Source organism: Lithobates pipiens, unplaced genomic scaffold (assembly GCF_037356315.1).
Source record: "Lithobates pipiens isolate NorthernLeopardFrog02 unplaced genomic scaffold, aLitPip1_a1.2 Scaffold_8, whole genome shotgun sequence".
Taxonomy (NCBI): Eukaryota; Metazoa; Chordata; class Amphibia; order Anura; family Ranidae; genus Lithobates; species Lithobates pipiens.
Window position 1 is genome coordinate 671,999,119 of NW_027507903.1, and position 27,229 is coordinate 672,026,347.

The window sequence follows — 27,229 nt, forward strand, 5'->3', positions numbered from 1 at the left end:
CATAATTCTGTGGAGGAGGAGGTAGCGGAAGGAGATCCTCCATACATAATTCTGTGGAGGAGGAGGTAGCAGAAGGAGATCCTGCATACATAATTCTGTGGAGGAGGAGGTAGCGGAAGGAGATCCTCCATACATAATTCTGTGGAGGAGGAGGTAGTGGAAGGAGATCCTCCATACATAATTATGTGGAGGAGGAGGTAGTGGAAGGAGATCCTGCATACATAATTCTGTGGAGGAGGAGGTAGTGGAAGGAGATCCTGCATACATAATTATGTGGAGGAGGAGGTAGTGGAAGGAGATCCTCCATACATAATTATGTGGAGGAGGAGGTAGTGGAAGGAGATCCTGCATACATAATTCTGTGGAGGAGGAGGTAGTGGAAGGAGATCCTGTATACATAATTCTAATGGACAAGCAGCATCATGAGGGCCAAGGAACACACCAGACAGGTCAGGGATAAAGTTGTGGAGAAGTTTAAAGTAGGGTTAGGTTTATAAAAAAAAAATACCCCAAGCTTTGAACATCTCACGGAGCTCTGTTCAATCCATCATCTGAAAATGGAAAGAGTATGGCACAACTGCAAACCTACCAAGACATGGCCGTTCACCTAAATTGACTGGCCGGGCAAGGAGAGCATTCATCAGAGAACAGCCAAGAGGTCCATGGTAATTCTGGAGGAGCTGCAGAGATCCAAAGCTCAAGTGGGAGAATCTGTCCACAGGACAACTATTAGTCGTCTCTCCACAAATCTGGTCTTTATGGAAGAGTGAAAAGAAGAAAGACATTGGTGAAAGAAAGACATAAGAAGTCCCTTTTGCAGTTTTTTGAGAAGCAAACATGCGGAAGAAGGTGCTCTGGTCAGATGAGATCAAAATCAAACTTTTTGGTCTAAAAGCACAATGCTATGTGTGGAGAAAAATTAACACTGCACATCACCCTGAAGGAGTTACGCCATTCCTATGAAACATTGTGGTGGCAGCATCATGTGGTGGCAATACTTTTCTTCAACAGGGACAGGGAAGCTGGTCAGAGTTGATGGGAAGATGGATGGAGACAAATACAGGACAATCTTAGAAGAAAACCTGTTACAATCCGCAAAAGACTTGAGATGGAGGTTCACCTTCCAGCAGGACAACGACCCTAAACATACAGCCAGAGCTACAATGGCATGGTTTACATCAAAGCATATAAATGTGTTAGAATGGCCCAGTCACAGTCCAGACCCAAATCCAATTGAGAATCTACAATGTACAATGTATCGACTCAGGGGGGCGCTATACAAATGCACAACATACTTTTCACATATTTATTTGTAAAATATTTTGAAAACCATTTATCATTTTCTTTCCATTTCACCATTATGTGCCACTTTGTGTTGGTCTATCACATAAAATCCCAATAAAATGCATTCAAGTTTTTTGGTTGTAACATGACAAAATGTGGAAAATTTCAAAGGGTATGAATACTTTTTCAAGGCATTGTATGTTATTGCCCAAATATGGTCATATAATTGTTACTGGCCAAATATGGGCATGTGATTATATTAAGAGAATGATGTCACCACTATTGTTGATGACAGCTAGTGGAGCTGTCATTTGTTGAGTGGTTGCCATTGCGTTGGGGTCATTTTTTTGCCGAGTGACATTCATAGTGATTGATCTCAAAATCTAAAACAATTTTGGTTCTTAGTCTATAGACATCATGTCAGTAGAATCTTCTCCTGATGAATGAATATTAACAAAACGCGTAGAGACTTGTGATGCGCTTTGTTTCGGTTTCCGACTGTCATTCTGTGGAACCTGAACACTAATACTTGCGAACAAGATATGGGTCGCTGACTACAGTTACAGAAATTCAGCTTATTGTTTTTATATTGACATGTCTTTATCTAATAACAAGCTTTGAAACTACTTTGTGCTGTGTTGTACCTCATATAAAGTCCTATGGGTACATCATTTCAAGTACATGATCACAATATACAGATTACACTTTAAAGATGAACTCCAGGAAGCTTACCAAACCTCTGTTGCAGTAAAGCAAGGGCAAAGGGTTACCCAGTCCAGGGGGCATGAAAAAGTAGACTTAAAATGGATTTATCTACTGATCCTCAGCTCCGTTGTGTTGCTAGACTGGTCCTCACAATGTCTTTCCCCCCCCCCCCCCCATTCTCTAGTAGTCTAAGGTCCTCTGATGTCATCAAGGCTGATATAGGGTCCATAGCCTTCTAATAGACGTGAAGGCTCCAAAGGACAGTCCATTGCCGGAGCATGGGGGAGTGCCATTTTCAGACAGAGTGATGGATTGGGTTGGTAAAAATTATTCCCCACTGCAAGAAAGAAGTTTCAGATATCCCAGAGTTGGCCTTTAAGCTTCCGTAAATTTCATGGTTGTCCATTTTTTCCCCCAGGAAAGAGTTCTTGCTGCCCCGAAGGCTGGCTACCAATTGGCGCCAACTGCTACTATTTCCCACAAACTCTGGAAACTTGGGAGAAGAGCCGGGAGGAATGTACTAAGAATTACAGCATTCTTCTGATCCTGAAGAACAAGAATGAATTGGTAACTATCTGGAGCTCTGGATGTGGTGGTCCTGACAGGTGACAGATCCTCTTTATGTGTTGCAAACACGGAGTAGGTACAATGACATATTACAACATTTATGGAGAAAATATAACAACTTTTACAGTGTCTCTTGTGTGAGTTTCCATGTTGCTTGCTAGCTGAATGGGGTGTATATATGCAGTGCTGGGACAAAGTCATCTAGAGCCCAGGGCAAACAAGCCAAACTGCACCCCCCCTTCCCCTAGATGTGTGAGCAAAAATCCCCCCCCAAAAGAAAAAAAAAATTAAGCACTGATCTGCCTGCTTACTCCATAAGCATGGGGGGTTGTTTTTCAGGGGTTGGGCTTGGCCCCTTAGTTCCAGTGAAGGGAACTCTTAGGGTGTCAGCATACCAAGACATTTTGGACAATTTCATGCTCCCAATTTTGTGGGAACAGTTTGGGGATGGCCCCTTCCCATTCTAACATGACTGCGCACCAGTGCACAAAACAAAGTCCATAAAGACACGGATGAGCAGGTTTGGGGTGGAGGAACTTGACTGGCCTGACCTCAACCTGATAGAACACCTTTGGGATGGACTGAGAGATCCCCCTTCGCTGGATATGATCATCCATCTCTGGACCGCGGAGATTCGTCGCTGGATAGCAAGAGTGTATTAGCACCGCTGGAATCTTTTTATTATTCTTAATAAAGGAATTTTTCAAAAGTGTGTTTGTCTCATTTAACCATTTTGACTCTTTCTTTGTGAAATGGTAGGGGTACTTTTGTACCCCCTTACCATTTCAAACAGGGGGGGCGGGATCTGGGGGTCCCCTTGTTAAAGGGGGCTTTCAGATTCTGATAAGCTCCCCGCCCGCAGACCCTCACAACCACCGGCCAGGGTTGTGAGGATGAGGCCCTTGTCCTCATCAACATGGGGACAAGGTGCTTTGAGGGGTCACAGACCCCCAAAGCATCCTCCCAATGCTGAGGGTATGTGGCCTGGTACGGTTCAGGAGGGAGGGGGGGCCGATCTCTCGTCCCCCCCCCTCTTTTCCTGCGGCCTGCCAGGTTGCGTGCTCGGATAAATGGTCTGATATGGATTTTTAGGGGGACCCCCACGTCAATTTTTTTTTTTAATTTGATGCGGGGTTCCCCTTAATATCCATATCAGACCTGAAGGGCCTGGTAATTGAATTTAGGGGAACCCCCACGCTTTTTTTTTTTTGTTATCAATGAATGAATGAATTGTCAGCTAATACAGAGAACACTCATTGTGTGTTCTCTGTATTACGGGGAGCCGACAATTTAGCCGCAAGTGATTTTAAAATACTTTTTTTCCTGCACAAATGACACTTTGTGCAGGGACAGTTCTAAGCATGGAACACATGCGCCCCTTCACAGGCATACTATAGATACCACCCAGCTACGAAATTTAAAGGAATATTACACTTTTATTGTTTCACTTTAATCATTATTAAAATCACTGCTCCTGAAAAAACTGCCGTTTTTAAAACTTATTTTTGCATTGATCCATGTCCCCTGGGGCAGGACCCGGGTCCCCAAACACTTTTTAGGACAGTAACCTGCATATTACCCTTTAAAATTATCACTTTAGATTGTGAACGTTCGAGTCCCATAGACTTTAATAGGGTTCTAAAGTTCAGGAAGTTAGGTCTGTTCGCAGGTTCTGGTGCGAACCGAACAGGGGGGTGTTCGGCTCATCCCTAATGGTGACAATGTTTCTTTCGGTGTTATATTTCTGCTAATTCGTTTTTCATCTCTAATCTAGGATTCCCTGCTGCCCTTCCTGGAAGGAGATAGATACTGGATAGGACTGCGACGGGACACCAAGGACAGCAGTCGCTGGCTGTGGATAGATGGGGCCCCTCTCACATTCAGGTGAGTGTATTCCCCCCATTAAGGGGACTCAAAGAAACATAGAACAAAATAATACCACTCTACTTCCCCATCCCGCTAAGGGATCATGTACACAATTGTTAACCATCTGAAAAGCGATCCATGAAGGCATTGTGTCATGGTGCGGCCCTACTTAGTTGAATAAGTCACATTCGGAGGGGAGTACTGCCCACCAAAATCAACAGGGGTCATAATTTTGGCTACAGGCAGGTGTACATCATCATCCAGTGCCTTTACAGCTGAAAGAGGAGCTTCAGTCACCCACCAAAAAAATTAAAAGTCAGCAGCAACAAATGCTGTAATAGCTAACTTTGAATATAAAGACATTTACCTGCTAATGGATTCAGTTCCGTCCTCACCGGAACCCCGTTCTTCACAAAGCTTTGGGGCTCTAGCACCGGCATGTTAACTAAGGGAAACTGGCTGTGAAGAGTAACCATAACCTTGTGCAATACACACTCCTGAGTCCTGCACCCTGTGCAATACACACTCCTGAATCATACACCCTGTGCAACACACACTCCTGAGTCCTGCACCCTGTGCAGCACACACTCCTAAATCATACACCCTGTGCAACACACACTCCTGAATCATACACCCTGTGCAACACACACTCCTGAATCATACACCCTGTGCAACACACACTCCTGAATCATACACCCTGTGCAACACACACTCCTGAATCATACACCCTGTGCAGCACACACTCCTGAATCATACACCCTGTGCAGCACACACTCCTGAACCCTGCACCCTGTTCAATACACACACCTGAGTCCTGCACCCTGTGCAATACACACTCCTGAGTCCTGCACCCTGTGCAATACACACTCCTGAGTCCTGCACCCTGTGCAATACACACTCCTGAACCCTGCACAATACACACTCTTGAGTCCTGCATCCTGTGCAATATACACATTACTGAACCATGCACCCTGTGCAATATACAGTCCTGAACCCTGCACCCTGTGCAATATACACTCCTGAACCTACACCCTGTGCAATACACGCTCCTAAGTCCTGCACCCTGTGCAATACACACTTCTGACCTCTAGACCCTGTGTAATACACACTCCTGAACGCTATACCCTGTGCAATACACTGCTGAACCCTACACTTTGCACAGCATGTACTCCTGTGCCCTGCATCTTGGCCAATATGCACATGTGAGTTCTCTGTAGACTGACCACGGATGCATGATGCATTTTTCCCCAATGATGCTGATGCAGGGACATTTTCTTCCTTCCTGTGACACCACTGAGGCAGGAACAAAAACAAAAGGATAGTGGTGCGCTGTACTGAGGCAGAATTGGCCTGTCCCCAAGAAACAGTATGCTATGGCAAAGATTGGGCTGTGAGTGTTGTAACTGAACAATTAATAGGATAATCCTATAAATTATAAACTAAATAAATATGAATTTGGCATATCATGCAATCAACTGCTCAGACAGGGTTAAAACATACGTATAGATTTGTATAGCACACTCAATTATAAGTAGTGATTCCTCTCCATATTCATATAACTGTGACATTAATTTCAGTGTCAATGCATAAATTAGTATAAACCAAAACAATGAAATAATAAAAAATATAAAAATATAAAGATGAATCGGAATATCCTTAAAAAGTGTGAAGTGTAGCGATTAGTTCCAAAAAATCGCATAAAGTGCTAGTGCTAAAATGCAATACAAATAAGTGAACTTCACAAAGTATTTAAAAGAAACAAAAGTTAATCAAAATCTCAAATGTCCATTTATAACGTGCAGAGTGTAGCGATTATCTCCGAAATCGCATAAAGTGCCAATGCTTCAATACAATAGTGTGATTGATTGTGAAGAAAATGCAATAATATAGTGATGCTGGTGATGGTGGGTATATCCCTCGTGATCCTGTGTGGTCTGGTTATGGGTGTCCCCTTACCTTACTGCTGTAAGGTAACAGCGTGTGTAATAATCTTTGAGGTCCTTGGTAGTCTTTCCCTTTAAGGTCCCGTTGTGGTGTTCCCAAATCCTGGCGTTTTCTATCCTGCCTATTACGCTGTGTGGCCCCTTTAAATGGTTTCTCTGAGGTATTTCAGCAATGGGGGTCCCTCAGCGGATGGCATTTGTATGGGATCAAAGCGATATAGAGGAAGGATGCCCCATAGTGTAGTATATTTGGTAAATAAATTTTATTCAGAAAAAGGAAAACAAATACTCACAAACATAGAGTTAAGATGAATGTTGTACAAACGAGCAGCGAGCTCGGTATGTGTCACTTCTGGTAGCTATCGTCCCGACGCGTGTTCGTCACGGGTCACGTGACTTCATCAGGGCATCTGATAAACCACCACTATCCTTTTGTTTTTGGGTTCAGATATTTCCCCTCAGTGTGTGCAGCAGTACGCCATCTATCTTTACTCTGATCAGGCACAGGAATACTCTTCTATACCACTGAGGTAGGGACATTTTTTTCTTTCTAGTGATTTCACCAATGCAGAGGCATTTTTCCCCACTGACACTGATACGCCACCATTTTTCCTCTTAGCAACACCATCGGCACATGGGCATTTTTTTCCTTTCAGTGACACCACAGACACAGGGATATTTTTTTTCCATTCAGTGACACCACTAACGCCCACATTGTCTATGAAACAACATGAACAGACAACTGTAAATGCAGAGCCACCTGGCTCCCTTGTCAACATTACTGCTGCTCTTCTTACCAGTCCCTCTCACTGTGTTGCCCAGCTATCTTGATTCATTTGGCTCACTTAGCCTTTAGTCGCAGTGTCCTGCTGCAAATCCACTCCTGGCCTCTGGATTGGGGTTCTCATGACCCCCGCTAGCAATTGTCTTGTCTCCTGGAATGAGACCTCCTGTCTCCTGGTTGGGGCACCTCTGACCACTGGTGAGACCCTGTGTCTCTTGACTCTTTGGTGGGGATCCTCTGACCACTGGTGGGACCCTGTGTCTCTTGACTTCTTGGTGGGGATCCTCTGACCACAAGTGAGACCCTGGGTAAGACCTTCTGTCCCCTGACTCCTGTCTGGGGCTCCTCTGACCACTGGTGAGACCCTGTGTCTCTTGACTTCTTGGTGGGGATCCTCTGACCACAAGTGAGACCCTGTGTCTCTTGACTTCTTGGTGGGGATACTCTGACCACAAGTGAGACCCTGTGTCTCTTGACTTCTTGGTGGGGATCCTCTGACCACCGGTGAGAACCTGTGTCTCTTGAATACTGGCTGGGGCTCCTCTGACCCCTGGGTGAGACCTTCTGTCTCCAATATGGGATCTGTCTCCAAACTGGGAGCCCTGAGCTATCCTCAAGCTTAAGTGTATAAAGACCCTGCAAACCTGTGTACTTATATAGGCTGCAGGCACCTGGTAAATCTAGACATGTGTGCACTGAAATATTTTGTTTCGGAATTTTGTTTTCGTCCGAAAAATACATTTAGTTACTCCCGAAATTTGTTTTTATTTATTTTGTTTCATTAAAAAAAAATGCATTCTTCTGAAGATCCCAAATAATTAAGGTTGAATCTGTCATTGAAGGTGTCTGTTGAATGTTCTAAGAAGATTCAACGGAGCAGATAAACTGTACGATGCCGCAATTAGTACATTTCCGGTCGAATGTTCCGCCTACAAGCTATAGTAGAATTCTAATGTTGTATGACACTAGTAATAATTATATTTATTAAATGTTATTACTAGTTAACCAACATTAGAATTCTTCTATAGCCTATGGGCGGAGCATTTGACCATAAATGTCCGCTGGCGGCGACTGCTTCGTCGAATCTTCATGTCAAATCTTTCCTCTCTATGTCGAATAATCTTGGACTATTAGAGTTAGGTTAGGCACATTCGACCTTTTTTTGTTATTGTCGCTATAATGTTGAATCTTTTTTCTCTATGTAGAATATTCTGGAACTAACAGAGGTAAGGTTAGGCACATTCGACCACAGGTTCGATGGACACAGATCGCTATTGTCAGCGTCATGTCGATTCTCCTATCTATATCAAACCGTTGGAACGAAAACGAAAAATAAAGCATTTGTTTATGTTGGATCTTTTGGTTTTTGGATTGTGAACGTTCGTTATCGTTTGTTAAAACGATAACGAAAATACCCAAAATTCAGACGAAAACTCATGCACATGTCTAGTAAAATCTGGACACGGGATTGAAGGTTCCGTCCCACCTAAGATACTTTGGAACCTTCACGCTCCAGACCCCAGTCCGGGACTACAGAACTTTGAGAAAAATACACAGCTTTCTCTGCTCAGAATCTGGAACTTCACATGAACCCGTAATGTGAACGCTGTGCCATATTCTCCTACATTTTCACAGTGGCAGAGCCTCGCCCTGTCAGTTGCCTGTCAGTTGCCTGGAGTGTAGGGAGAAAATTCCTCCAAATTATTGATCCTGCATCTTACCACAGAAGTATTATTGTTATATCTTTGAGCTTGAGCCTCCCGCTGCTATTCACATGCCCCAGTCATTCCAGCCGCAAGAATACACATTATTCTTGCTGCTGGAATCCAGTGATTGCATGAAAATAGCCGTATGAAGGAGGCCTAAAAGTGAAATATATTTTTTTCTTCATTTTGCAGTGCGTGGGCTGAAGGGGAACCCAATAACGCCAAAGATAATGAGAACTGCGCAGAGATTAGGAAAAGCGTTCGGTCATTGAATGACGTCCCGTGTGACACTAAGAAACATTACATATGCAAAGTTCTGTCAAGGTGCTAAGATATGCTCTGTATACTGTGAAGTCTCCTATCTTTATGATATCTGCTTCCATGCCCCAGGAGTTCCATGAGAGTACTAGGAGGTTAGGTTGTGGAAAACCATTTGCTTTTGCGCTATGTTTTATTTCCATTGATTGAGCCCATACGCTATGGGGTCTATATATATATATTTAAACCTTCACTAAGCAAACGTCTCTTAGCTGTCATGAATAATCCCCGTAATTTGCCTAATATGTGTTTTTCCTATGATCATCAGCTACTAAAAAGTGGAGGTGGTTGGAAGCAGCGATTGTCGCAATGGGCGGCGTCTGCTGTCACCTCCTTTACTGCAAGACTAAACCACCTAATAATTATGTGCAAAAATTGTAGATGTGAGTGGACTGTGGCTGAAATTTGGTATACTGCTTTTTAAGAATATACAGACCTTAACAGGAGGGGATAGAGTGAGATTCCCCCCTCCCCCCGGGGTATAATAATAACATGGGGCGAAGGGTCTGCAGCCCAAATTCCCCCAACAAAGTGTTTTGCACTGCATGATGCAGCCATGATAGGAGTCTGTATTTTTAATTGAGTTTTATCTGACTGCTGAGAAATAAAGTGTTAGAAAAGCTGTGATTGGCTCATTTATTTTTTATGTTTACCTGAATGTTCACTGCCTTGGGGGGACAAGGCACCAATGTCCAAAATAAATAAATAAGTAAATAAATAAATAATTCCATTTGGTGGAGAGCAGCAATTTTAATAATGCTTAAAGTGAAACATTAAAAAATGCAACATGGGGAATGCCCCAACTCCACCTGTAAAGTGGTGGAGCATCTGTACGACGTATAGAACCTACTGCAGCAACACTGACATTTACACAGAAAAAAATGCTGGTAAATGACAGCTCCCAGCCGGTTACTCCTGGTCAGGAATTCCATACTTATCCTAGATGAGGATCTGATACAGATGTTAATAGGGGAACCTACATAAAAAAAAAAAAAAATACATACCAGACCCTTATCTCCGATGAAGGTGTCAAGTCTGGTCAGGAATTCCAGACTTATCCTACATGAGGATCTGATACAGATGTGTATGTTTACCTGAATGTTCACTGCCTTGGGGGACGAAAAAAATAAATAAATACAAATTTCATTTGGTGGAGAGCAGCAAATGTAATAATGCTTAGGCCCGATTCACAGCTTTGAAGCCGACATCCCAGCTCCGACTTCGGCGCGACATGCATACGACTTCTTTAGCAGAAGTCAATTTAAGTCATGCCGAAGACGCACCAAAAGTAGTGCAGGAACCTTTTTCTAAGTCAGAGCGACTCAAGCTGCTCCTCTTAGCCCTTGTACAGACGGTCGGAAAATCCATCAGAATGTGTCCTATCGGACCATGTTGTCGGATAATCCGACTGTGTGTGATATGCATCGGACTGATTCCGTCGGAATATCCGTCGGACCCAATTTTCCAACTTGTTGGAAATATTTTCCGACCAACTGGTTACTCCGATCATGTGCAGAGAATTCCAATCGGACCAAGTGCCACGCATGCTCAGATCAAATTCTTACATCAAAGCTATTGGCTACTAGCCTGAACGTAGTCCCATCGTAACAAAATTACGTCATCACTTTCTGAATGATCGGATATTTCGACAACTTAGTCCGACCGTGTGTATGCAACAGTTTCGGACAAGATCTGACGGACAAAATCCGATGGATTTGGTTGTCGAAATCTCCGACCGTGTGTACAGGGGCTTAGAATGGTCCCATGGCATTTAATAGGAAGTGAGGCGCACTGAGCGTGGCACCGTCAACGACGGAGATGCCACGCGTGTCGGCTCCAGTGCGCATTGCGTGGGAGTGACGTCATCGCGGCATCGCCGAATGATAGCGGCGGAGCTGCGAGACCCCACCAACAAGATGGATGCGCCGGACTACAAGGGACAGCGGTGACTTCGCTGGCTCCTGTGTCAGGTAAGTGACACATAATGGACTACTATGCGATGCATAGTAGTCCATTATGCTTTGCCTTTGCAAGGAATGAAAGAGGAAGTAAACTAATCAGGGTTTACTTCCTCTTTAATAGGGGAACCCACATGAAAAGAAAAAAAAAAAGACACATACCCGGACTCTTATTCCTGATGAGGGTGTTGTATTTATGTCAAGGGGGAAATCCTCACAAAAAATAAATAAAAAACGGTGGGGGTCCCCTCAAATTTCCACCCTGCCCCAGAATTGATCAAGACAAGAACCTACCCTAATAATGTTTATTATTAAAGTAGCAAAATAAGTAAATACATATAATTAGAAAAGGAGAAGAAGGAGTTAATTATGATGGATTAGGGTAAACTACGGGGTAAATGTTAATTGTGTGTATATATATATATATATATATATATATATATATATATATATATATATATATATATATATATATATAGTATATATTTACATATTTAACATACTTACAATTACAGTTACATTCCTTGACACCATTTTGAACTGCAGATGTTATTTTGTATTTGTATGTCTTATTTCTCATCAATGTTTACAAACAATGTTACTTTGTATTTCTCTCCCATCTGATCGGAGTGTATAAACAATGTTGCTTTATATCTCTATCTCTGTCTGATCAATGTTTATAAACAATGTTACTTTGTATTTCTCTATTTTCCATCTGACCAATGTTTATAAGCAATGTTACTTTGTACTGTATCTCTATGAACAGTATGTTTGAACTATACAACTGGATAAATACTGAATCAAGTGAACACTCCATCCCAGTGACATCGACATTCCCAGTCAGATTGGTTACTTCTCCTGACAACCCCCAGCCATCTTTATACATCCTCTCCATGCGCCTAACCCAGCATGGAGGGGCTCAGTGAAGGTGGTGGTAAAGGTGTGGAGATGTCGGATCGCGTCACACCAGTGGCGGCTGGTGCTCAAAAATTTTCAGGGGTGGGGGGCGCAAACACACTGAAAAATTCTGAAAAAAACCCCATCAATCGCAGCCACTGTGCCCATCAAATGCCGCCACTCTGCCCATCAAATGCTGCCACTGTGCCATCAAACATAGCCACTGTACCCATCAAACGCCACCACTGTGCCATCAAACGTAGCCACTGTACCATCATATGCCGGAACTGTGCCATCAAACGCAGCCACTGTGCCCATCAATTGCCACCACTGTGCCATCAACGCAGCCACTGTACCATCAATCGAAGCCACTGTGCCATCAAAAGCAGCCACTGTGCCCATCAAATGCAGCCACTGTGCCCATCAAATGCAGCCACTGTGCCATCAAACGCAGCCACTGTACCATCAATCGAAGCCACTGTGCCATCAAACGCAGCCACTGTGCCCATCAATAGCCACCACTGTACCATCAAACACAGCCATTGTGTCCATTAATTGACGCCACTGTACCATCAAACACAGCCACTGTGCCATCAAACGCAGCCACTGTGCCCCATCAAATGCTGCCACTGTGCCCCATCAAATGTTGCCACTGTGCCCATCAAATGTTGCCACTGTGCCCCAAACGCAGCCACTGTACCATATCAAATGCTGCCACTGTGCCCCCTACCCTCCATCTGCACTTACCCTGTCTCGGTGGTGGTGGGACACCTCTTCGATGCCCCTCAATGTCTTCTCACGTCCTCTCTTCCCGTCCTCTGCTATGATTGGATGCCTGATAGGTGTCCAATCACAGTGCCTGCCATTTTAGCCAATCAGGTGACAGGTAACAGATCCGAGCACCTGATTGGCAGAGGGGCGGTTTAGTGTTAGGAAAGCAAATATTCATTTGCTTTTCTAACACAGCTGTGTGACATGCAAGTGCCCAGCATGACGCTCGCAGGTCATGTTTTTGATGCCTATTAGAGCCTATGGATCTAATCAGCTGCTTAAAGCAGGGCTTCACCCTAAAGTGGAACTTCCACTCATCGGAACCCTCCCCCCCCTGGCACCACAATTGGCACCTTTCAGGGGGGAGGGGGGTGCAGATACCTGTACAGTACAGGTATTTTCACCCACAATTCCGGCATAAATATCCGCAGAATCTGTGGATATTTACGCCACTTTCTGTGGGTCCCCCGCTGTCTGCTGGGAAACACATGGATCCCAGGGATAGCGGGGACCATCCTTATTGCGCAGCACGATTCGTGCATGCGCAGTAGGGAACCGGGAAGTGAAGCCGCAAGGCTCCACTTCCTGATTCCCATACCCAAGATGGCGGTGGCAGCACCCGAGAGACGATCGAGAGATCGGCTTCGGGTGCCGACATCGCGGGCGCGCTGGGCGGGTAAGTGTCACTATTTTAAAAGTCAGCAGCTGCAGTATTTGTAGCCGCTGACTTAAAAAAAAAAAAAAAAAAAACGGCCGAACTCCCACTTAAAAAAAAACCAAAACCCTGCCGCTGTAATGCAGGTGCCTGGCGCCTGAAAAGGGGGTGGCAGCGGCGGCCATAGATGGATTCATAATGGATGAATCTATCTATTGGTGCTAGAGGGGGTGGCAGAGGAGAGGGGGCGGCGCCCATGCGCCCTTATGGATGCACCGCCACTGGGTCACACAAATCATAAAAGGAGATCCATCCGGCCTCATATTCCAGATATATCCTGACTCTGTTACTGGAGATATTAGCAGTTAACGGGATCACATCACTGTCATGTATTACTCAGTACTGGTTACACTCCTTGACCGAACCCCAAGGTATTGGATATGTCCGGTAGGGATGAGCCGAACACCCCCCAGTTTGGTTCACACCAGAACTTTTGAACGGGCCGAAAATTTGTGCGAAATTTAGAACCCCATTGAAGTCTATGGGATTCGAACGTTTGAAAGAAAAAGTGCTAATTTTAATGGCTAATATGCAAGATATTGTCCTAAAAAAGGTTTGGGGACCTGGCTCCTGCCCCAGGGGACATGGGTCAATGCCATTTTTTTTTTAAACTGTCGTTTTTTTTTTTTTTTTGGGGCGTGGCCTGGACGGCGATGGAGTAGGTCGCAAGTGAGTTGCGCTCCGCTCCCGGTATATCCTGTACGCTTATCCTGCCCTCAGCGACTGCCTTTTTAGCACGGAGAATCGGCGGATAGGGGTCCGGTCATCCTTCCAGACATGTCTCCGTCAAAGAAGCACAGCTCGGCGGCGGCTTCCTTGGAGAAATTCCGTAGGCAGGATAGAGAGCCGGCCCAAGATGGCGCTTCCTCGCCTTCCGCAACCCCTCCGGCGGCAAACGACACGGACAAGGTGCTTGAAGCTATATCTGCCTGCCAATCTTCCCTTACAACCAAGATTGAGGAGATCAAAGTCGACATCTCTCTCATGCGGCAGGACATGTCCAAGATCAGGGATCGTGTAAAGGAGGCCGAGGACAGGCTTGGTCGGGTGGAAGACGAGCTACATCCGCTCCAGCAATCCCACGAGGAGGTGAGGCGCCAACTCCATCTTCTAGCTCAAAAGCAAGATGATCTAGAAAACAGGGCGCGCAGGTCGAACGTTCGGTTTATCGGCCTGCCGGAGGGAGCAGAGGGCCACGATCCGTCTACTTTTCTAGAGACTCTTTTGACCAACACCTACGGTCGGGAAGCATTTTCTAATACCTTCGTTGTGGAACGAGCGCATCGCATGCCAGCGAGGCGCCCGCCGGAAGGCGCACCACCACGTACGTTTATCGCCAAGCTGCTCAACTTTCGGGACAGAGATGCAATTCTGCGCCTTAGCAGGGAGAAGGGCAACATTCCGTTTCAAGCAGGCCATGTTATGGCGTTTCCAGACTTCTCTGCAGAAGTGCAAAAACAGCGCGCCCGCTTCATGGAAGTTAAGAAGAGGCTGAGAATCCAACATTTGAAATATGCTATGATGTACCCAGCGCGGCTGCGAGTTCTGGGCGAAGACCGAGCTCATTTCTTTGATGACCCGGCGCAGGCGATGGACTGGTTGGAAAGGAGGGAGGCTGATAGGAACCGCCGGGTGCAGTGACTGGCCCGGTCCCCCTAATTTGGGATGTTGTCCTAGAGTTTTACCTCCCCGATATACTTACCTATCACCGGTGAAGAGGTACTTATCTTGGAATGGCCTACCTATTACCGAACATTATACTGATGATGACTGCTACCACTGTGGGCCTTCCCCAAGGCGGCCCGTGCCTGTTTTGTTCCCATTAGACTGTTGCGAGGGCAGTAGATGACCTGCACCTATTCTGGAGTGCCCTGCCGGACTGCTTACGGCTTTTGCTTCTCCTCATTCTACCTGAAATGGACTTGAAACTTTTTACAGCGTGGCCCCGAGTTTTCCTCGGGCTGCCCTTTACCGTGGGTATTCCGTGCTGGGACGTGTGCCCCCCTCTTTCTTCCCTTCTTCCTCCTCTCCTCTTCTCTTTTCCTCCTCTTCTTTTGCTCTGTTTCTGATCGCTTTACCTCAGTTATTCTGTCTTCTCTGTTATTGACCCCAATATTGATTTGCCTATTCCACATGTGTCGCTGATGGGATCACCCCTTTGTTTTTGTTGGCACCGGGGGCGGAGGCTGTGACCCTTGTTTTACGGCTTAGCCCGATGGGCTACTCTATGCGCCTTATGCAGCGAGTAGTCGCCCCCTGTGTAGTTAAACGCCCGACCTATCCCCGTGTGGCTGTGTGCAGTCCGAGCAGTGGAGGGAGGTTCTGCTGGCTGCATTCGCTACGGGGGATGAGGGCGAAGGTTTGGATGTTTGGGGACGTGTGCTCCAGTTCAGTTGGAAGGACTGAGAGCTGGGTGGGGGGTGGGGGGGTGGTTTGGGGGTTTGGGTTCATGATATTTTCTTGGTTGTTGTTTTTTGGGGTTATGGTACAAAGGGAAATACTTCAATGTCTGATGATGAGATGGTGGGTGGGAAAATCGAGAGTTATGCTGGGCTCTGCACTGGGGGTCAGTCCGCCTAGCGAGTTGTATCATTTAAACGCCACTAGTAAATGGCCCCAGTTAAATTTTTGACGTGGAATGTCCGTGGGATTAGAGATAAGCTAAAGCGTACGGCTGTCTTTGCATGCCTCAAATCCTACAGAGCAGACATTATAGTGCTGGTGGAAACGCATGTAACGGGCCAGCTACAGCTGGCGCTTCGGAGGCCGTGGGTTGGCTGGACTTACCACGCTACCCACACTCCATATTCCAGAGGAGTTTCCTTATTAATAGCCAAGACAGTGCCCTTTCACCTCCTTGATTTGCGGACTGATCCCCAGGGCAGGTTTATATTTCTTAATTGCACTATTCAGGGCAGGAGGTTTCTGATTCTGGCAGTATACATACCGCCCCCATACTCGGCTGCTGTCGTGTCTGAGGGCATGTCATATATGGCCCGATACCCTGATACCCCGGCCATCTGGCTAGGGGACTTCAACCTTGCCCTTGACCCAAGCATGGATAGACTTCGGGGTGGCTCTGCCCCTGCGATCCATATGGGGTCTAGACTGAGTCGCACCCTTCGGGAATTTGCATTGACAGATGTGTGGCGCTATAGAAACCCCACATCCCGGGTATACTCCTGTTTTTCGGCTACGCACTCTACTATGTCCCGCATAGACTATATTTTGACGTCAAATGTCCTACTCCCTCAGCTGGAGGATGCAGGGTTTCATGCGCGGTCCCTCTCAGATCACGCCCCCTGTTGGGCTACCCTGTCTCTGATGCAACAACTGGGGCCTAGGGGCTGGCGCCTGAATCCCTTCTGGCTGAAAGCGCTGGAGGAGAGAGACGACCTGTCTGGGGAATGGAGTAATTTTTTTGCAGCTAATAGGGGGACGGCTACGGGTGGACATGTTTGGGAGGCTTTTAAACTGCATGCACGGTCCTTGCTGATCAGGCGGATAAATAGATTAAAAGGTTCCTCTAAACTGATCCTCCGTCAGGCGGAGGAGCAGTTGGAGGTTATCACCCGGGAGTTTACGTCACATCCCACTGAGGCGAATGCCTCGGCCCTCAGGCTTCAGACCCGTGTTCTTGACCAACTACACTTTGAGCAGGCTAAACGCAAGCATTTTTTTACGCGGCAGCGGATTTTTGAACAAGGCGAGAGAGCGGGTAGGCTTTTGGCTTACCTCGCCCATCAGGATGCGAGGCCACCTGTAGTGGTGTCGCTGATGGATGGGAGCGGCGCTCTTGTGTCTGAACCGGGAGCGGTGACCGAGATGTTCCGGTCTTACTTTGCTGACCTCTACGCCTCTCGTGTGGGGGTCACGGCTCAGGAGACCCAAACTTTTCTACGAGATGTTCCTTTCCCTCAATTATCGGTAGCTCAGATAGCTGATCTGGAGGCTCCGATCTCACTAGACGAGGTAGTGGTGGCGTTATCTTCCCTGGCAGCGGCCAAGGCTCCGGGACACGACGGTCTACCGCTGGATTTTTACGCGACATACTCCGACGTTCTGGCCCCTGAGCTGCTGAATTTATATAATTACTTATTTGAGTCCGCTTCCCTTCCGGAAACGCTGCGCCAAGCGACGATTATAGTCATTCCAAAACCGGGCAAAGACCCACATTGCCTAGATTCATTTCGTCCGATTTCCCTGTTACAGGTGGACATAAAGATCTTAGCCAAGATCCTGGCATCCCGATTGTGCTCCCACGTTTTGTCCCTTATCCACCCGGATCAAACCGGTTTCATGCCTGGCAAAAATACGGCCATGAATATTCGTAGACTCCACATGAATTTACAAGCCACGCACGACAATGGTGGTACCAGGGCCGTGGTGGCGTTGGACGCGGCCAAGGCGTTTGATTCGGTGGAGTGGGGATATCTGTGGGAATGCCTTCGGCGCTTTGGATTTGGGCCTAAGTTTCTGCAATGGGTCCAGATATTATATTTTTCCCCGGAGGCGCGCGTGGCGGTGAATGGTTGCCTGTCCGAGCCCTTTCCTCTGGGGCGCGGGACCAGACAGGGGTGTCCCTTGTCGCCGCTCCTGTACGCCCTAGCAGTAGAACCACTGGCTATCTCCCTTAGGTCCAGCGTCCAAGTTGGGGGTCTTAGAGCAGGGCCCCTAATGGAAACGGTAAGCATGTACGCGGACGACATGCTTCTGTACCTTGCGGATGAGGGACCCTCCCTGAGAGCGGCCCTGGGTATTATTGAAGAGTTCGGTAGGCACTCGGGCCTCACTATAAATTGGGCAAAATCATTGATTCTTCCCATTGACCTCTCTCCGCCGGAGAGGGACACTTCGTCCCTTCCGCTGCGTAGAGTGGCCACTATTCAGTATCTGGGGGTTCAGATCACCAGGGATCCCTCCGATTATATAACCCTTAATATAGAACCACTGATCTTATATTTAAAATCCAAAACTCAATCTTGGGCTAGGCTCCCTCTAGGTGTCATGGGACGGATAAATTTAATCAAGATGATCCTCCTCCCCAAATTCCTCTACAAACTCTGGCAGGCCCCTACCCTTATCCCCCTTAAATATTTTAAAACTATAGACACAATTCTAAATTCTTTTATCTGGGGCTCTGGTAGACATAAATTAGCCTGGAATACTCTTAAAAACCCTACGGATATGGGAGGAGCTGCGCTCCCCGACTTTCGTGCTTACTACGTAGCTGCTCAGCTCTCCCACTTTTTTCACCTCCACAAGATGGACGCTTCCAGATACCAGTCGCTACTCTGTGGGGGGTTTTCTGGTAGCGCCCATTCCCCCCTGCAGGTCTTGTTTAGGGGGAGAGAGTCTAATGAGAGGAGGAGGAAATCTGCTCCATTACTGCTACAGCACAGGCGGATCTGGGGTATCGCACAAAAGATGCTGGGAGCGGACTGGATACACTCACATACACCCCTATGGTACAACCCCCAATTGAAGGAGCTCAGGGGGCTGCCGGGAGCGGACCTCTGGGCCTCCCGGGGAGTGATGTACCTATACCAGGTCGTCTCCCCACGAGGGGTGCGTGGTTTCCAGGCGCTGCAAAGAGAGTTTGAGCTCCCCGCCTATATGCTATTTCGTTATGCACAATTATCCCATGCCCTTCGGGCTCAATTCGGGGAGGGATTCCCGGATCCACAGGAATTATCGGTAGTGGGTGTTATAGTGGGAGAGGAGCCCACAAAATTAATTTCGACCCTATACAACTCCCTTAGAAGAAGATCGGTAGCTGCAATTACGGAGAATACGAGATACCGATGGGAGGAGGATGTGGGCCCGATCTCGGGGGAGGAGTGGGAGGAGATCATGACTACAGTTAAGCGAGTGTCCCCTAGGGTGCCAGATAGGTTAACTCAATTATATATCCTCCATAAGTCATATCTTACGCCGGCCCGGATCTGTAGATACAGGCCCTCCCTGGGGCCGGGGTGTCCGCGATGTGGGAGCCTCCCGTGCTCCTTTTACCATCTACTGTGGTCCTGCCCCGATATTCAGGCCTTCTGGTTACAGGTGGTACGGTTTCTGCACGATCAAATGGGCTCCCCCCTTCTGATGGATCCTAAGGCTTGTTTGTTAGGCCTGGAGCTGGGCGCCCCGGAGGCACCCTCCGATGCGACCTTTACCCAAGAAACATTGTTCAGTGCGAGGAAACTGATTGCCAGGTTGTGGATGCGGCCCGAGACTCCGACATTCGGGGCTTGGGTGGCTGAGGTTAACTCTAATTTACCGCTGAAAAAAGTCATCTACACACACAGGGGGTGCCCTGGTAAATTTAATAAGATTTGGGATCGCTGGCTTAATGACCCGGATACTTGTGGGAGCTGAGTCCACGTCAGGGTTGGGTTTGATTAGATCTTATGTGCTATCATGTTTCACCTTCTGCTATTTAGTTCAATGAACTTTGCAACTCCAATATTGATGTCTGTATATCTGACTTTGTTTATATAGCTATGCTCTGGATATCTTGTTGTGCTAATACGGCATTTAGATGTTTTTTGCTGTTGACCGCTGAATGTACCATTGACTGATTGTTTATTCTTTCCTTTTTCTTTCCCTGTAATCTGTACCATTGCCCAATAAACTTGTTTTTTCAAAAAAAAAAAACTGTCGTTTTTTTGGGAGCACTGATTTTAATGATGATTAAAGTGAAAAAAAGTGAAATATTCCTTTGAATATTGTGCCTGGGGGGTGTCTGTAGTATGCCTGTGAAGTGCCACGTGTTTCCCGTGTTTAGAACAGTCCCTGCACAAAATGACATTTAACGGAAAAAATAATAATTTAAAACTGCTGAAAATCATTAAGAAAAATGGCATGGGTTGCCCCCCCCTGCCCATTCCCAGGCCCTTTGGATCTTTTACGGATATTAAGGGGAACCCCGTACTCATATTAACAAAAGGAAAGGCGTGTGGCCCCCAGGCCCTATATACTCAGAACAGCAGTATACAGGCGGTGCAACCAAGACAGGGACTGTGTAGGTTTGTTGTGTTAAGTAGAATCTGTTTGTAAATTTGAACTGGTACATTTTTAAAGTGTAGCTCCAGTCAAAAAATCAATTTTTAAGCTTTTTGGAAAACATGGGGAAGGGTTATCGCCCCGGTATAATCTTTTTTTTTGCCATCCGTCTTTTTTCATCTCAATTCCTGTTGTCTCCTTCCGATTGCAAGTAGGAGATGTTCGTAAGCTGGATGTTTGAACGTAGGGGCCTGCCCTATATGCTCTGCAAAAATGGGGGCCTAAGGTGTTGGTGTTTCCACAAAACTGTAAGCCCTCAAAGTGACTCTTGGTGGGCGCTGAAGCGCCCTGCTGTACGATTATATCAAGAATTGTAATTACATGTCATTGTTGAACAGTGGTAGAAAAATTGGGCCTTTGGTGGTTGTGGTGGTGGTGCTGGTGCCACAACCCTATAAGTCCTCACAGTTACTCTGGGCACAGGAATGGGCCCTGCTGTGAAATATTATATCAAGAATTGTAATTGCACACCCCTGTTAAACAGGGTCTGAAAAATTGGGCCTTAGGCACTGCTTGCTGGTGTCACAACACTGCAACCTCTCCCAGATACTCTAGTTGGAGTGCAGGAATGAGCCCTGCTGCAAAGCATTGCATCAAAAATTGTATTACATGCCCCTGTTAAACAGGGGCTGAAAAATTGGGCCTATACACTGCAACCTCTCTCATATACTCTAGTTGTAGTTCAGGAATGAGCCCTGCTGCAAAGCATTGCATCAAAATTGTATTACATGCCCCTGTTAAACAGGGGCTGAAAAATTGGGCCTATACACTGCAACCTCTCTCATATACTCTAGATGTAGTTCAGGAATGAGCCCTGCTGCAAAGCATTGCATCAAACATTGTAATTACATGCCCCTGTTAAACAGGGGCTGAAAAATTGGGCTGGTGGCACTGGTGCTGGTGCCACGACACTGCAACCTCTCCCATATACTCTATTTGGAGTGCAGGAATGAGCCCTGCTGCAAAGCATTGCATCAAAAATTGTAAATACACGCCCCTGTTAAACAGGGGCTGAAAAATTGGGCTGGTGGCATCACCCAGAACCAAAAATGTTCTTCCAAGATATCAGCAGGATCACTGAGGAAGAAGAGGATAGTCAGTCAACATAACAGAACGGTCTTGAAGGGATGCGACATTTCCAAAAAAATTATTCGGTTACATCAGCTTCAGGTGCTTGGTAGCTGGAGGTGATCCAAGACTGATTCATCTTTATGAAGGTCAGTCGATCAACTGAGTCGGTGGACAGGAGAACCCTGTATACGGTTACAAAGCCACCAGCAGCACTGAAGGTGCGTTCCAAAAGAACGCTGGAGGCAGGACATGCCAGTAGCTCAATTGCATACTGTGCAAGCTCTGGCCAGTGATCCATCCTCAAGACCCAGTAAGCCAGAGGATTTTCGTTGGGAAAGGTGTCCAAGTCTGACCTTGCCCCTAGGTATTCCTGCACCATGTAAATCAGACGCTGGCGATGGTTGCTGGAACCGATCATACCTTGGGGCTGCAGACTAAAAAATTGTCTGAACGCATCGGTCAGACGGCCACCTTCTCCAACGCTCCTTCTGACCGAAGTCTCAGCAAAACGTTGAGAATGCAAAGTGTAAGCGCCAAGCATATATAAATATTACCCTTATGATTGGCAAAAAATAAATAAACAATGCTGTGTGCATGTATCTATAACGGACAAATACAATGTGACCCAAAATATGAAAGTATCATACTATGTGTAAAAAATAGTAAAAATAATACTAAGTATATAAACATTAAAATCTATATAACTCAAAAGCTAAACATATATCATACTAAACAGAAGAAGATTCCATTTTACTGTGAAGTAATCCCAAAAAGAGAGGAAATAACAAAAAATGCGGTGAACATCCACGTGAATGTGAAATAAAAATGAAAAGAATTTTTTAGAAAAACACTAGAGTTCATAAAAAGGAAAAAACATATAGAGTGTGAGTCCCAATAAACTTTGGTGTCCACAAGCGTTTCACTTCACTGTGACCAGAAATGACTTCACCCGGTGAAACTCCCACCACCTTAAGAAGCGCAGGCTTACCGGATGGACGTGACCCAAATAGAAATATGCCTAGGGGGTCCAAAAAAGCCTGCAATCACAGTTACTGCAACTTTGGATACAGCATTCCACCATGAAAGAAGTCCAACCATAAATGATTCATTCAGCGTGACGAGATGCGTGTAATCACCGTTTTTATGTATATAGACAGCTCCGGTAGCAATTCAGGCATAGAGGTAAAAAGATATGGCCGACATAGCGTAATAACGTTTTTAAAAAAGGCTTTAATAAAAGTAAAATATACAACTCACATTTCCAGTGTAATCAATAAACATGTTAGAGAGAAAACAGGCAGTGGCAGAGTCCTCCCGACGCGTTTTGACCTACAGGTCATCATCTGGGGTGGGCTCCAACCACTCGCCCACTGCCTTATATAGATAATACATAGAGAGACCCTTAAAATCCCTCCTATGTGACAAACGTACCAACTTCCGGTATAGGCAAGATGGCGGACCGGCGTGCGTTCCACAACTCAGTCTAAATGCGTTCCACCAATATGTTATATGCTACCAACATGAAACTCATATTGTGAATGGTACATGCCCACTTCCGGTTCCGGCGTGCGCTCCACGCCTCGATGTCAGCCTAAATATTTCTATAACTACAATGATGTGCCTCGTGGTACATTCAAAACGAACGTCCATGGCAATGACGCAGGGCGTGGAGAGAGCACAGCAACGAAACCGTATCGATACAGCGTCTAGGGAACATATCCAACAACGGGATACACTCCCTGGTGCTATCCGAGTGATAATCCAGAACAGGAAGTGTACCCACGCTGGTTGTTCACAAAAGATGCCGCAACCGGAAGTAAACAAACGTAACTTCCGGTGCGGTCTCAAAAGGAGAGCGAGGCCAAGATATGACCTAGCCTTACTCAGTCTCAACTGGCAACTAGAAGGTGAATGCGCTAGCGACACCTAGTGTCCTAAAATCAAATGACTATAGGGCAATATAAACAATAGTGAAAGACCATGATATCTTGCCAGGAGTTAAACAGTGGCTATTAATAAAATTATGAAAATTTGTAAATTGAACTTAGATATGAAATTTAAAAAGCTTTAAAAACAAAGAATATAAAAAAAGGGGATAATAAAAATATTGGGTCTTTGAATTAAAGAACACACTCATGGTATTAAACTATACCCCTTATATCCTTCTAAAAAGGGAGAAAAAAATAGTGATATCCTTATCTTACCAATGAGGGTTTGTGCATACATATGTACCACAAAAAAGACCATAACATAAATACCCACAGAAAAACAAAAATATAATTAATAGAACAATACCCCCTCAGGAATCGTCAATGAACGCATTGATGTCCCACTCCACATTCATACCGAATGGGAAGTGGGACTGGAGTTCATAGATCCAATAAGTCTCCAACCTGGAGACCCCTCTCTTAAGGGCCCCCCTCGCCAAGGTGGAGTATACCTGTCTATTGCGACAAACTGAGTGCCCGTAGATCATTATTATGGCATTCCCTATAATGTCTTGGTACCATATGTTTGGATACCTTACTCTTAATAAGAGAAATATGTTCCCCCACTCTGGTAGAAAATGCTCTAGTGGTACGGCCAACGTACTGTTTCCCACATGGACAAGTTATTAGATATACTATATATCTTGTTTTACAGGTACAGAAAGCTTTGATGGAATATCTTTTCCCAGTTACTGTCGATGTAAAGTCCAAAATCTTACGTTGTGTTAATGTGTTGTGCTGACACACACTACACTTCCTGCATGGGAAAAACCCAACCGAATTGTGGAAAAAAGTCGGTGGAACTGGAGGGTTGATAATGTTGGGAGCTATTTTACTCTGTAATGATGGAGCTCCTCTAAATAAGACATTAGCTCTTTCGGGGAGTTTAGGGCCCAGAACAGGGTCCTTTTTCAAAACCTCCCAATACTTGCTGAAAATATTTTTCAGTTGTCTATGTTGGATATTATAAGTGGTCATCAAGGACCACTTATATTTATCATTATCCCTCTGGGGGGTCTTAACCTGAAGCAAGGTATCCCTGTTGGTATGTAGAACCTCCTGTAATTGCTTCACTAAGGTTGATTCGTAATACCCCTTATCCAAGAACTGTTGTTTTAAACGATTGGCTTGAACCAAAAAAGTGTGGTTATCGGTACAATTACGATGAAGTCTAATAAATTGACTCCGGGGGACAGAGGAGAGCCAGGTTTTATGATGGCAACTGTCCAAGGAAATATAACTGTTGCGATCGGTGGACTTAAAATGTGTGTTTTAAAATTAAATCTTCCTGATGCAATTCCTATTTCCAAGTCCAAAAACTGTATCATATCAGTACTAGTTTGATAGGTTAACGAAATACCCCTATCATTGGAATTCAATCCTAAAAAGAATTCCGAAAGTGTCTCAGGGGTGCCATCCCACAGGAGGAGGATATCGTCTATGTACCGGACCCATAACAAAAGTGATGGGCTCCGTTGAGCATAGACGACATCCTCCTCCCACTTGGCCATGAAAAGGTTGGCCAAACTGGGCGCAAATTTGGCCCCCATGGCCACACCACTTTTTTGCAAAAAGTACTGGCCATCGAACCAAAAGTAACTATGGCTGGTTGCAAATTCCAGCAGTTCGGAAATGTACTCACGTTGGACAGGAACTAGAGACTGCTCCCTGTTTAGAAAATGGCGCATTGCTGCAATTCCCTCCTCCTGTGGTATGCAGGTGTACAGGTATGCAACATCTGCAGTGGCCATAATACAATGTCCCTGAACCTGCAAACTTTCCAATCTTCTAATAGTGTCACCTGTGTCTTTTAAGTAAGAAGGCATATTCCTAACTAAAGGTTGGAGATAAAAATCTACGTACCGACCTATACGTGATGTCACGGAATTGATACCGCTGACAATTGGTCTACCGGGGGGGTTAGTTAAATTCTTATGAATCTTGGGCAAGTAATAAATAGTAGGTATTCTGGGTGATACAGGAACTAAAAATGCTCTTTCCTTTTTGTTCAAAATCTTCTGTTCAAAACCTTTGTCGACAAGGGCTTTTAGTTGTCCCTTATAGACGCTGGTGGGATTGTTGGGTAATTTTTGATATGTATCAGATTCGCTCAGAATATTAGCCATTACCCCCTCGTACTTTACCTTGTCAAGAATAACAATACCACCTCCCTTGTCTGCAGGGCGTACAATGACTTGTTTCTGGTCAAAAAGTAACCACAATGCTGCTTTAGGTAAGGAGGTAGGGTAACGATTCTTTACAGGTAGTTTAGCTAAATCTTTAAGTACCAGATCTCTAAAGATTTTAACCGCAGGCGCGGTAGGTACTGGAGGGGAAAAGAGAGAGGGGTTAGATAACCCCGAGTGCACAGTCCCTGATGTGCTAGCATGATAGTCTGTTCGATATGGATTAGTGATTAGATATCTCTGTATATTAATCGTCCGTACAAATTTGTGTATATCTATAAATGTAGTCAATTTATTGAGTTTGTTTGGGGGTGCAAATTTGAGGCCTTTGTCTAATATAGACATCTCATCCTGAGTAAAAGATTTAGAACTCAAATTAAACACACCCTGGCCCATCAAAGCCTTCTTCGTTTTCTGCCTTTGTAGTCTCCTTCGACCTCTACACCCTCTCTTGGTTCTTGGCCCCTTTTTCTGGTATACGGGTCCTCCTTTTCAGTTTTGTTTTTCCAGATTTTTTCATTGTTGGCTATTGCACAGTGTTTTTGTATACATCTCAGCAAAACGTTGTCCAGGACCAGGAGTTTGTAACCTCCCAGTTGCACAGACCTTTCTGCATGGCGTTCCCAGAAATGTCTCATCCTCTGTTACCTCTGCGATGGCAAGATTAGGTCCGCAACCTTACCCTTGTAACGTAGTTCACGGAGAGTGGCCAGCCAGTAATGGTCCCTCTCCTTGATCTGAAGAATACGAGGATCCTTCCGCAGGCTTTGAAGGATCGCGGATGCATCGTAGGTTAGCTGAGGCATTTGGTCTGGAGTCCTCTGGGTCATTAAGGACAACATGATCTGCAGCCACCTCCTTCCAGCCACGTACAACTCCACGGGTTTCTTGGGACTGTAAATCATCCCTACAAGACTGCTGCTGATGCTGAGTGCCAGGCTCCACCTCCATGCTGACACAATCATCCTCCTCCTCCTCCTCTTCCTATGTGATGGGTGGGACAGCAGGAACACTGTCTGGATAAAGGGGGCCTTGAGAGGCAAGGAAGTCCTCCTCTTCCTGCTTCTGTTCTGCCTCAAGTGCCCTGTCCATTATTCCACACAGCGTATGCTCCAACAGGTGGATAAGAGGTACAGTGTCACTGATGCATGCACTGTCACTGCTCACCATCCTTGTGGCCTCCTCAAACAGTGACAGGACAGTGCATGCATCCATGATCATGCCCCACTGGCGTGGTGAGAAAAAACCGAGCTCCCCTGACCCTGTCCTGGTGCCGTAATCGCAGAGGTACTCATTGATGGCCCTCTGCTGCGTGTGCAGCCACTGCAGCATGGCCAACCTTGAGTTCCACCTGGTGGGCATGTCACATATAAGGCGGTTCTTGGGCAGGTTCAACTCCTTTTGGAGCTCA

General features: G+C 45.8%; 1 protein-coding gene across 5 annotated transcripts in view; it reads left to right on the plus strand.

Moving 5' to 3' along the window:
* The window catches only part of LOC143961947 (CD209 antigen-like protein C), a 321,050-nt gene that overhangs the window by 197,460 nt on the left and 96,361 nt on the right, over positions 1–27,229 (plus strand). For 4 of the 5 annotated variants that reach the window (XM_077471285.1, XM_077471289.1, XM_077471287.1 and 1 more), the window contains one exon: positions 2,408–2,556. In XM_077471285.1, the coding sequence (XP_077327411.1) occupies positions 2,408–2,556 (149 nt within the window). Of the gene's footprint in view, positions 1–2,407; positions 2,557–4,330; positions 4,441–9,047; positions 10,534–27,229 lie in introns of those variants that run through there. The other variant, XM_077471286.1, reaches the window with a different exon arrangement.